Source organism: Engystomops pustulosus, chromosome 2 (assembly GCF_040894005.1).
Source record: "Engystomops pustulosus chromosome 2, aEngPut4.maternal, whole genome shotgun sequence".
NCBI classification, from domain to species: domain Eukaryota; kingdom Metazoa; phylum Chordata; class Amphibia; order Anura; family Leptodactylidae; genus Engystomops; species Engystomops pustulosus.
Window position 1 is genome coordinate 31,915,957 of NC_092412.1, and position 12,688 is coordinate 31,928,644.

General features: G+C 42.5%; 1 protein-coding gene across 2 annotated transcripts in view; it reads left to right on the forward strand.

Annotated features, from left to right (window-relative positions):
- The window catches only part of CNTN5 (contactin 5), an 860,183-nt gene that overhangs the window by 805,059 nt on the left and 42,436 nt on the right, over positions 1–12,688 (forward strand). For both annotated transcript variants that reach the window (XM_072134178.1, XM_072134179.1), the window contains 2 exons: positions 11,362–11,432; positions 12,336–12,570. In XM_072134178.1, the coding sequence (XP_071990279.1) occupies positions 11,362–11,432; positions 12,336–12,570 (306 nt within the window). The remainder of the gene's footprint in view (positions 1–11,361; positions 11,433–12,335; positions 12,571–12,688) is intronic.

Genomic DNA, 12,688 nt, shown 5'->3' on the forward strand with positions numbered 1-12,688 from the left:
TAATTTGCTATGACTTGAGAACCCCTTTTAGACCTATATTTTACAGGACTGTTCCATTTTGTATCATGGTGGACATCCCAAAGAGTGTATTAGGTCACATGGGCAAGGGGTGATTCCACATGTTGACAATCTTAGGTTGACAGTCTTAGCTTAACTCTGTTTGGGTGAATATGTCTGACTAGCATGACATTTCGGGTCCCAAAATTAATTAATCATGACAATTTTAAGGTTTGTCCACATGGGAAATAAAAATCATATGTTATAATCATTTTAAAGATTTTTTTTATGTTTCTGCTTCAGATCCTGTATACATTGAACCATACTCTATACTTCCTTATAGCAGAATATTCCATGATGTTGATTTATTTATGGAGCACTTCTTAAGATGAGGGGAGTACAAAAACACCTCAAAAAGAGTGGAAAGTTTTCTGTTAAAAATAAAAGGAAATTGGCGCACAAATACAGACTAGAGTGTTATGGGGTGCAACAAATTTCTAACAGAGGAATAGGATGGATTAAAAACTCTTGGCTTAGTTTTTTAACAAAAAAAAGTTCAGAAAGTTTGGGACATAATAAGCCATGTTGTCTAGTTCTTACTTCCTTATTCCAGTTTTTCTAGGACCAGTTGGACCAAAATTCTGCATTTGTTCAGTGTGTAAATGATGAACTGTGCATTGTCCATTGGTCATAGAAAGGGATGAGAGGAGCCCTTCATATTTGGGTTTGCGAAGTTTCGGCTGATTTTAGAAGTTTGTTTCAGATTCCGTTCCCTGAACCTGAACACTTGTACCCACCAACAACCCACCATTGGTTTTCGATTTCCATGGTTACATCATGGGGAGCTATGGCGGCTTTGCCCACAGCATTTAAAGAATTCACACCCGTGACTGGTAACACCCACAATCAGTGTCACAGGTAAACACAGGTGTTACTGGTGGTGTTGAGTGTTGGGTTCAGGGGTGAAGTCCGGGTTGTGGGACCCAAATCCATAAAGCTTGGCATGCACCCGAACTTTGCGGGTTCAGCTTCACTCAACACCAGTTTTAGACCAAACATAGCCCCAAGAGCTGAACTCCAAGTATAATAGGTAGGAGTCCCTGAATGTCACGTGTTTTCATCATAAATATCTATAATGTATGTAGTCCTGCTCCTATGGCAACGTTCGGTCCCTGAAATTTTGGCAGTACTCAGTCCGTATTTCTAGAACCCAACAACTTTTTATGAATAAACCCTTAGACTTGTCTCATATTCTGAGGGATTTCATTTTCGGAGATGTATTGAGTTATATTTATGCTAATGAACCATATCCACAGATGAGATGTTTGCACAACATAGCGCATCTGCCTGGTATAAAGCCATTAATGGGATCTGATTTATCATCTGGGGACGTTAGGGAAGAATCACGTTCTGCTGTAATTAAAGCTTCTAAACGAAGAGAAATGTCAATACCAGCCAAAAAAATATGCCTTTTATATAAAAATGAATGGAAATCCTTTTCTGCATCTGATAGCACCTGTCTATAAAGGAACACATGTCCAGGATCCATAATTCCACTGTGTTACTATGTACCAGATGTTTTATCATACAGGAGCTTCATAAAAACATGAAAGGAAAACTTTCTTATAAACCAATCACAGAGCTGCTTTCATTCTTCATGAGCACTATTAGAAATGTAAGCTGCTCTGTGATTGGTTACCTTGGGCCGGTTATCTTTTAGACGGTTTTATAAACATGCCCCACATCTTTTTTTATTGTTACCCGTCCTTAGGCACAATAGTACTTCGTATTTAGCCATTAAACACCATTAAACGCCTCATAGTTTATGGGTGAGGGCAGACGTCACACCTCCTTCTATGTCACATTGGCAGAAGCTGAGATATGAGACCTTATTTGACAGGGTCCTCGCAAATTCTGGTCCCTTATTTGGTTATACATAACCCGGTAGAGGTATTTCAGGGATTTTTCTGGCATAAGAAAGATGCACATGGTTAAGATAACCGGTTAGCATGAAGCAAGTTGGTGGAGTTACTCCCCTCTCCTATGTCAGCATACATGCACTACTACAGTGTACCCAGAGTGCATGTGTATGGCAGACATGATCGCTGATTGGCTGATAACAACTATGCTCAGCTTATAGGAAGAACAGTGTTGGCTTGTCCAGTGTCAATAGGCACAACCATCACCATGTGCTTTTCCACCCAACAAACCTTCCATGTTGGAATTATATGAAGTAACCCCTTGGGCTTATAGGGGAAACCCTCCTATGCAGACACCACCAGTTTCTAGGATGAAAAAACCTCCCTTTAAGTGAATCTTCACAAAACAAAACGGTAGGTAGTGTTGACCCTGAATAGTAGTGGTAGTGGCAGCAGGACTGTGGAAAATGCAGTTACTGTATATACCAGGATTGTAGCATTTCCATGAGCACTGGAGGCATTTTCTCAAGTTCATTCATTCTGCTGTAAGTGACCTCTGTAGCGTTCAACCAAAAGCCTGCTCCAGCTTTCACTCGAAGCAGAGAGGGAGGGTGCTATGGAGTAGTCTATTGCAGAGCTCTCACAGCATAGCAGTATTGCTGTAAGTGACCTCTGTAGCATTAAACCAAAAGCCAGCAACAGTTTTTACTCGGAACAGAGAGGGAGGGTGCTACGGAGCAGTACATTGTAGAGCTGTCACAGCAAAGCAGTGTTGTTGTAAGTGACCTCTGTAGCGTTCACCCAGAAGCCTACTACAGCTTTTACTCAGAGCAGAGAGGGAGGTGCTACGGAGCAGTATATTGTAGAGCTCTCACAGCAAAGCAGTGTTGTTGTAAGTGACCTCTGTAGCGTTCCCCCAGAAGCCTACTACAGCTTTTACTCAGAGCAGAGAGGGGGGTGCTACCGGGCAGTATATTGTAGAGCTCTCACAGCAAAGCAGTGTTGTTGTAAGTGACCTCTGTAGCGTTCACCCAGAAGCCTACTACAGCTTTTACTCAGAGCAGAGAGGGGGGTGCTACGGAGCAGTATATTGTAGAGCTCTCACAGCAAAGCAGTGTTGTTGTAAGTGACCTCTGTAGTGTTCACCCAGAAGCCTACTACAGCTTTTACTCAGAGCAGAGAGGGGGGTGCTATGAAGCAGTGTAATATAGAGCTTAAACAGCTAAGCAATGTCACTGTGACTGTTTTAGCATTCAACAAGAAGCCTGCTACAGCTTTTACAGCAGAGAGGGAGGGTGGTAAGCAGTGAAATGTAGAGCTCTCAGAGCAATGTGCGGACATTCCCTGATGGAACCAAGTCCTGCTACAATCTGGGAATAAAAATCCATCTGTTATAGTCCTGCTGCTTCTAACGTCACTCAAAAATGTATGATATGATGTATGATACAGATCTCCAGGGGCAACACTGACTGCTGCATTGCATGGTGAAACCTTTGCATAAAGCCCCTATAAGACTGCTAATGTTAATCAGTTTGGGCCACAGTGCCACCAAAATTTGCCATGTTGTCCTGTGACACCAAAGGGAATTGATTTCATTGTGAGCCTAGGTTGTGTCCCGGAAAAGTAGAACAGTCACAATGGTGGCTCATACTACCACCTCATTCACTTACCTCAGGTCTAATAGGGTGATCATCGGTCACTCAATGGGAGTCCAGGCCAAAATCTCTTGTTCAGAACTTAACCTGAAGTGTCTTCAGTTTTAAAGATGAATCAATGAGATTCTGTCCACCCTTATGGAAGGAGTAAAGATGAAATAAAATAAATTACTACCTGCCATGAACTCATCACAAAGTGCGGAATCTCAAACCCGCTGTCAGGATTCATCATTTTTATGTAGAATTATAGCAGGAAATTGAGTCGCTTATAAATCGGATCTCCGGGCTGTGTGGGATCCCGTCATGATCAGAAATGTCACAGCAGTTTTCCGAATCACTTTGTTACGGAATAAAATGACCCGTAATTTACCCTCCCACTCGTGATTCAATAAGCTCCAGAGCGGCGCCGGTGGTAAGGGTTAATACGCGGCACCATCGGATGGCGCACAGGATGCGGCGCTCGCTGCTTCGCTGGAGAGATTGTACTTGCTGTCATTTATCAATATTTCTGGAGAGTTAATGAATCAAATAGCAGCCATACTAAAAGCGGGAATTATCTCCACAGTCACGAGAAGCAGCTGGGATTTTATAGGATCCTATAACAATTCATCAAGTTTTTGTTTTGGTACTTTTATATCTATTTTTCGCTAGTGATATAAATACTTTATCCAACATATCTTTTTGTTCTTGGTTTAAAAAATTGATCTTGAAAACCCAATTGGGACTCTCTTAAAGGGGATGGCCACCCAAGTGTAAGATCCTAATAGGGTTGCCATATTTTACTTACACTGGTAAAGTTTGCTTTCCATGATGTCCCCCATGACGGCCCACCTGGACGATTACCCCTTGTCCTCTGCAGGGACAGGAAGAAGAGAGGTTAAATGTCCATCCCCCTGCAAGCCTGTACAGTGTTCTTCCTGTCCCTACACAGGTTAGGAGAAAGAGAGTATCTCTCCTTCTCATCTCCTCCAGGGGTGTGGGGGTAGGGCGGTACGCAATAGAGGTGCGGTACCTGATTACCAAGTCCTCCCCTCTGCAATCCTTAATCGGTGCACCTTCCTAAATTCAGTTTAGAGAGGCATTGGTGTCGAACCCACGATCCCTCTGCGACCTACAACAGCACCATACGTTCCCACTCCTGATGGTACAGCAGGTCACCTGACCCTCGGGCTGCAGGACTTCCTGTGACATCACTTGTCCTGCTGGGTAATATGGGCAATGCTGTTAGGGTCTTATACTTACTTTGATAAAGTTTTCTATAAGTGGCATACCCTATGAGGAGAGACCATTGATCAAGATCTTCATTAGTTTTCCTAAGGAGAATGGCTAAAACCATTGTATCTGTAAGACCTGACACAACTCAGAACACAAAAAGCCACTCGTCTCTGTTATGGCGTAATGCTTTATTTCTCCTGCGGAGGCACAATAGGTAATCTGGACAATTGGTTAAACTTTTTTCCCAAATATTATTGCTTGAAGATCTGGATAGTAAGACACATCATAATCTATATCTGGGTGTGACAGATATACTAAGGTATACTTTTGTAAAAATGTTGGCCCCCCCCATACTTGTAAACTGCCCTAAATTTGGAGATTAGAGATGTTTGCTCAGGGTCCTTTCTATAGCACACAACGTCATCTGTGAATCTAAGAAGAGGACACTGGAGTTTTCTTTTCTGGATGGATGGACTTTCTTAAAGCAAGAAATTGCGACATTTAGCACATCTGGAATAGAAGATAAATGTGTCTTACTGATGAAAAACAAATGTCCCACAGCCATTTCAAAATGTCCCCAAAAAGGCTAAAAAAAATTACCAAAAATGTTTTTAAAAAGACAGAAAAAATAAGAAGAAAAATAAAGATAAATAACCCCCATTGTTTTCACAGAGTATCACAAAATCATATTTTTTGTTTATTTAAGATTAATTGCTGAATGACACAATTAATGATATAAATGGCAAGCAAGTTCCAATCCCAGCCGCCATCTTTCTTTCCAAATTCCTGATGCCACTTACTGGTCCCAAACATGCCCCTAAATTGACTGGATTGTTTATGATTTTCAGAGATAACTACAGACAAATCATGGCATGCCCTAGGTCGAAAAGGGTATGAGACTTAAAGGAAACCTGTCATCAGGAGTCCATGACTCTGGCGACCCCGTGTCCTCATAGAGAATAGTGTGCACATTGCAAAAGTGTTTTTATAATAAAACTGGATTTTTCTAATAAAAAGATAAGTTAGATGAAATTTTACCTTTCCCTCTTCAAAGCAGTGTCCCATGGGAGTGGCCATTGAGGAGTGGTAACGAGAAACTGCTCCGTCATGCGTCTATTTCAAAATGGAGGGATGTGGGTGTTTTTAAAATTTGAAAAAGATGCAGGACAGAGAGTTTTCCCGAAGGTTGAAAGGAAACTGCTTCTCACTGGCCACTCCCATGGGACTAGGGACACCGCTCTGCATACACAAAGGTAAACTTTCATCTAACTTTTCTTTTTATCGGAAAAAGCCAGTTTTATTATAAAAAACACTTTGGCTATGTGCACACTATTCTCTATGGGTACATGGGGAGCCAGTCAAAGGGTTCTTGATGACAGGTTCCCTTTAAGACACCCCACTCTTAAAGTGTTTGGTCCCATATTGGTTAGGGCAGAACAGTCTATGAAAGAGATGAAAACACCCTATTATTAAAAAAAAAAATTAAAAAGCCAATTATGAAAATTGGCAAATTTTTGGACCGATTCTAATAACTGAAGTGGGGTGCACTTCTTTGGAATTGTTAGACTGTGTGGCAAAATATCACTGACATCTTGAGAGCTGCCCTATTGGATCAAGGTCAAGTTTTTCCAATGGGTAGGTGGTCATGTGGCAGATCAAAGATGCCATCACGTGCCAGAAATCACTTGCTGTAATCAGATTTGCGATATCTCTTGTTGTGTGAAAGTTCTCAACACAGAAAGATGGAACAACAAATTGAAAAGTTCCTTGCTATTTAACGTATTGTCCATGGTGATGTACACGGAGCTGAAGGCGATGGATCCAATCGTTATGAACCTGCAAGAGAATTGCTTGAGAACCATAAGAGATTGAGCAAATCTGAATTGTGGCAATCAAGTTCAGAGACAAGTCTTCTGTTAGTCTTTATACACCGGGATCACCTAGAAAAGAAACTTATAATTAGCAGCCCGGAGTGTGGGGACAAGATATCCGGTGATCTGGGCTGCTAATTATGCACGCCCCCGCAACTCCCTCTCCCATGCTGGGAGAATTCACGCCTCTCATGTGACGTCAACTCGCTCTCCCATGCTCCCGAAATGGGGAAGGGATGTGCGAGGGCCTACATAATTAGCAGCCCGGAGCACCGGACATCTTGTCCCCGCGTTTCCTGCTGCTAATTATAAGTTCCTTTTCTAGGTGATTCCTGCGTGTAAAGATTAGTGATGGACAGCACCGGGGCTCAAGATGAAGGTGGAGCTGTGGTAAGTATTTGTAGGAATTTTTACTTTTTTACACTGGTTCATTTCCTTTAAAGCCAACAATACGCCTTAATAAATTATTACAATTCCCTGAGTTCCCCTTTAAGATCGTTTTATCTATGTTACCTGCCATAAACATAGTTATTTGCTATTTGTGCTCACCCCTTGGCGAACCTCTCGTTGCATAAAGAAGAATCTGGAGACCAATTTGAAGTTTTAGCAGTAAATTAGCATCAACACTAAGAAACTTGTTGAAGTTTTCCTGCTTAATGGCTCCTCACTCCACTGTAGCTGTCAATTTACATTTTCTACTTGGATAAATTATAGACTGCACTGGGTATGCTAATTTCCAGCACGTTATCCAGGCTTAATGCAGCCATGGGACATGGCGTCTAACAAATAGCAACATTTTGGGTATGTTTAAACGTTAAATGTGATCAATAATTATCAAGCCACCTATGTATATGTAGTCACACTCTGGGGTGGGAAGGGGCCTATTTATGGGCGAGCGGTTTAGCTCTTCTGGAGTATTTAGGCTTTTACGAGGCTCCTCCGTGGTATTTTGGGACCTTCAAGCTGTTTCTACAAGGTCAGGTATAAAATATGTAAGAAGACGTTGTGTATGAAGCATGACCAATCATCGGATCGGCGAGAGAGAAAGAGAGTAGAAAATAGATGTGTAAGATGTGGTCCTGCTGAGGATGGGAGGCTCGAAAAGCCCAGAACAATTAGCTGTAAGATCGGAAAGCACTAATAATTAATAGGGTTTTCCTACCATAGAGAATGATTATATAAACCTATGAAACAACAGCACTGCTGTGGTCTGACTGTCAGGACCCTATCTGAGATCCTCAGGGCTGCTGACAGTGGTTCTGCGCTTTGGACAATCCCTACTTGTTAAAAGGGTTCCCTGACAATATGATGGGATCTCCAGAGATCGACTGGGATTTGTGAAGAAACATAGTTGTTAGTCCTTTAATATCCTGCAGGAGAAAATAGGAATCACACAGCGTGCATTGAAATGAATAGGTTTTCTGCTCAGTTCAAAATAGGAAGTCCTCTAAATTGAGAGATACTCGTTGTAACAATTATTGGCCAAGGGATGTGCAACATCCCCCACCGGGGCCTAGCCTTTTCTAGGGGCCTGTAGGCAGCCGGGGCCCAGAATACAGGAGTGGCTGGCTGTTGCGGCCTCGGTGCGCTGATGTCATGGTGCTTGGTATGTGGAACGGAGGGCTGTCCTACAGCCTGGCAGGTCTCCAGCGGGTGTTGTGTGCAAGAAAGATGGAGGAAGTGGCTGATGTACTGAATCTCCCTAAATATCTTTAATGTCTGTAGTATGAGTCCCTGGGTAATGGATGGGGTGCCCTTGGTGTTACAGCCGTATTCAGGGAACAGACGAAGGCAACGTTGTGCAAAACAATTTACGGTTCTTTATTGGAACAACTGCAGGCAACGAGCCAAACGATCTTGTTACAGATGCCGGATTGTTGGAGATTCTGGATTACAGGAGTGGTCATAGAAAGTGATCCTCAGGAGTGGGTTGACCAGCCGGGTAGTAGGTGCAGGCCGGGATGTAGCTGTGTCCAATACTGGAAGCTACAACTTTGTCCTGGAAGTTCTGCGTGTAGCACTGAAGGTGTGCGGCACACTATCTCTCTGGTCACTGACAAACTGCAAGGTGTGCTCTCTGGGAGAGCCGGTAAGAGATGCTCCTGTCTCAGGAGCTAGGGCCTAAGAGTTGATCATGTGGTGACAGAAGCAAGGCTCAGGCCTAAGAGGACTTGCCCCTTCCTGTCCAGGGGTTTTGTCATTCCCTGGTCAGTTGGTGGCTCACTCTCCAATCACACTCCAGTTCACATGAAGGAATACAATTGGATGATAACCATTACCTGCTCAAGCAGGATCTACCACTGTTAACTCCTGATGACCAGGTCTAGAACCTTCCTGGAGGGTTCGCGACTCTCTCTGTCAGCTCCTAACCTGGAGGGGGCACTGTTCACAACTACCCCTCTGACCATGTATTAGCAGGGGTATTGCAGATGACATCATTGTTGTTCAAAGGTGATTTCATCTTAATGTACTGTGATATCATAATGTGTGTTATCCCTGTACTGTGACATCACTGGGTGTAGTATCCCTGTACTGTGACATCACTGTGTGTATTATCCCTGTACTGTGACATCACTGTGTGAATTATCCCTGTACTGTGACATCACTGGGTGTAGTATCCCTGTACTGTGACATCACTGTGTCCATTATCCCTGTACTGTGACATCTCAGTGTGTATTATCCCTGTACTGTGACATCACTGTGTGTATTATCCCTGTACTGTGACATCTCAGTGTGTATTATCCCTGTACTGTGACATCACTGTGTATATTATTCCTGTACTGTGACATCACTGTGTGTATTATCTCTGTACTGTGACATCACTGTGTGTATTATCTCTGTACTGTGACATCCTGTGTGTATTATCCCTGTACTGTGACATTACTGTGTATTATCCCTGTACTGTGACATCACTGTGTGTATTATTCCTGTACTGTGACATCACTTCAGGATCCTATTGTATCCATAGTAATTTTACTGTAGATGGAAACGTCTTAATATATGCAGCAATGTACGTACCTATATATTGCACATATACTGTAATATACAGAGCAGGGTGTGTATACTGCCAGCTGTCAGTGACACTACCTCCCACAGGATATTGGTGGCTGATCACAGGAGACGGGTGGGATCTCTGGGACCTTGTTTGCCCCCTCTTACAATTACCAGTTGGGTTCCCATTCCCTTTTAGCTTTCATGCCTTAGTTATTGTGATTCAAGTTTCATCCAATATTGCCAAGATTTTCCATCTTTTCATTTCTGGGCTTTTATTTGGACTCGCCATCTGTACATCTGTTCCAAACTGTCAGGACAAGACGATGCAAAATGAAATGTTGTGTCGTTTCGGCTCGTCATTAGAGCAAGGCTGTCTTCTTTATGTGCCTCATTACAAACAATTAATATGCAGAAGACTCCGAATATACTAATTATGTGTCAATATGCAGGTTTTACAACCATATGAATGCGCTGATAAATTACACTGATGGTTACACATTAGCCTGAGTGATATGAACTGGAGAGTTCTACGAAATCCTCAGCGTCTGGCGCATGCGACATGGGACCCGTAACCTCAGGATCCAACTCAACATTTAAAGAATTTTAGCCGGATTATTGGTCATTTATGGGTTTTTTTCATTGCCAAAAATTTCATGACTGCAGAATTTAGGAGAAAAGTTTCACAACTATTTAGTTAATATTTAAACATTCAAACAGCCCACACGGCCGAATCTCACTACCCAGCAGCCTTGCACTACCTGGTGAGGGGGATTTATATAATGAATCCATGGGGGCTGTATATAAAAGAACCATGATGAGGATTTTTATGGTTAAACGATGAGGGGCTGTATATAAACTAGGCAATATTTTAGTTAGTTTCTGAATTTTTAATGCTGCCACATGAGTTCACTGCAAAGGGGATACTGAGCCTATGTCGCCCAGGGGCCTACTGAAACCTGGAGCTGACCCTGCCTACACACCACAAACCTGCATGTGCCCACTGAGCCAGTTGCTGATGGAGGTGGATCAATGTGGCTACACTAGACTTTTGCTCTGTGTTGAGATGAGACCAGGAAATATAAAAAAACTAGAATTTCTTAACTCACCAATCACCTACCTCTCCTGCATACCGGATTCATACCTCTGCTCTTTATCAGGCTCCCGCTGGTCTGTCCTGTATGGTCCTGTTTGTACACACTAGAAACACCTGGGAATGATCACTGAGCCAGTTACTGGCCGAGGTGAATCACTGCTGCTTGTTGTTGCCTCAGTGAACCTTTGTTAAGATGAGACCAGAGCAAATAAAGCCACAATTTTTCAACTCTCTGATCCACCTACCTTTGCTCGATATCTGGCTTCCGGCTGGTCTTACGGATTCTTTTGCTACAAGCCAGAAAAACCCGGGAATGCTCACTGATCCAGAAAGCTAAAGTTGTGAACTTAGCCTGATACAGATGACTTCCAGTTCCTGCTTTAATGGGCTTTTAATATGTGTCAAGACAGGACAGAAAGTAGAGACCGGTGGTAAAAATTTAAAAAACTCTACGTCTTCGATAATTTTTTTTTTGGCCATCCTTTAGGGAAAACCCCTCAACTATACAATTGTGTCAATGTATGAAATGGATATAAAAAAATTGGTCATTACATGAGTTTTTAAAAACCTAATTAACTTGATTAATTTTGTTAATCAGTGAATTTTTTTTTTTATAGTACCAAAAACTCCGCCAGCAAATGTCAGCGGAGGCAGTGGAAGACGTCATGAATTGGTGATAACTTGGGAGGTATGTGGAGTTTTTGTTACGTAATCTGGCTGTCTATGGATTTTTTTGGGGGCAGTCTATGGACATTAGATTGTGTTTTAGTTCTAACTTATTTGCTATTGGAGGGGATCCACAGCTCAGGACCTGGCAAAGTGGTAGAAGTCCATGGATTACATAGACATACTTCATATGCAATATTTCACTGGGAGTTCTAAATTGAAGGTTAACAAGAAACCAAAAGTCACCTTAAAAGGGTTGTCCAAAATTTTTCCCAAGTTTTCCACCCCTAATACGCTGACTAGGAGATAATCTTCCAGTGAAGTTCCAACAACTGGGACCCTTGTCAATCATGAGAACAGGACTGCTGTTTTCGGCACTGTACAGCCACTCTCATAGAAATGAATGGAGCAGCAGGGTGCACGCTCAGTCTGCAGATCCAGCAATTATTGAGAACAGGATCCCCATTTTCCTAATTGCTGGGGAGTCCCATTCTGATGATCAGCAGGGGTTCCCAGCTGTCAGATCCTAACCAATAAGGATGTTATCCCCTACACTGTGGATTGGAAAAAACTTCCTAAACTGGAACAACCCCTTTAATGTTCCCCATATTGAACAGAATGTGGGTGTCTGCGGTCAACCTTACATCCTTTGTTTATGGTGCACAGTTTATTGCCCAGATTCCCCACTTTGTGCCCCCTACATGGTTCCCCACTTCTTCTGTAAAAGTAATTAGGAGAGGGTGGACTGAATCCCCTTGCCACATCCATATGGGAAATGTTAATGTACATAAAAGAAAGATTTCTCTGCATTTGTGGGGTCACAGTTTTCTCCGTGGGGAGGGCAGAGCAAACAGAGGTTGTTAAAAGGAAGGTTAAAATATATATAGAAAACACATGAAGATTTTTCTTTTCCAATGTCTTACAGCCTGTCTCCGAAGAGTTTCAAAACGGTGAAGGGTTTGGATATATTGTGGCCTTCAGACCTAATGACACCAGAGGATGGAAGGAGAAAATGGTGACCTCTTCTGATGCCTCCAAATTTATCTACAGAGATGAGAGCACCCCACCGCTTACCCCTTTCGAAGTGAAAGTTGGCGTCTATAATAATAAAGGCGATGGACCCTTCAGTGACATTGTGTTCATCTGCTCTGCGGAAGGAGGTAAGTTGTCATTGCTAAGATGAGATACACTTATTGTCCATGTGTGGATGATCTGCCATCTTCAGGTGGTTATGATCTGAAGGATTTATTTATTGACAATCGATATTGACTCTTTATG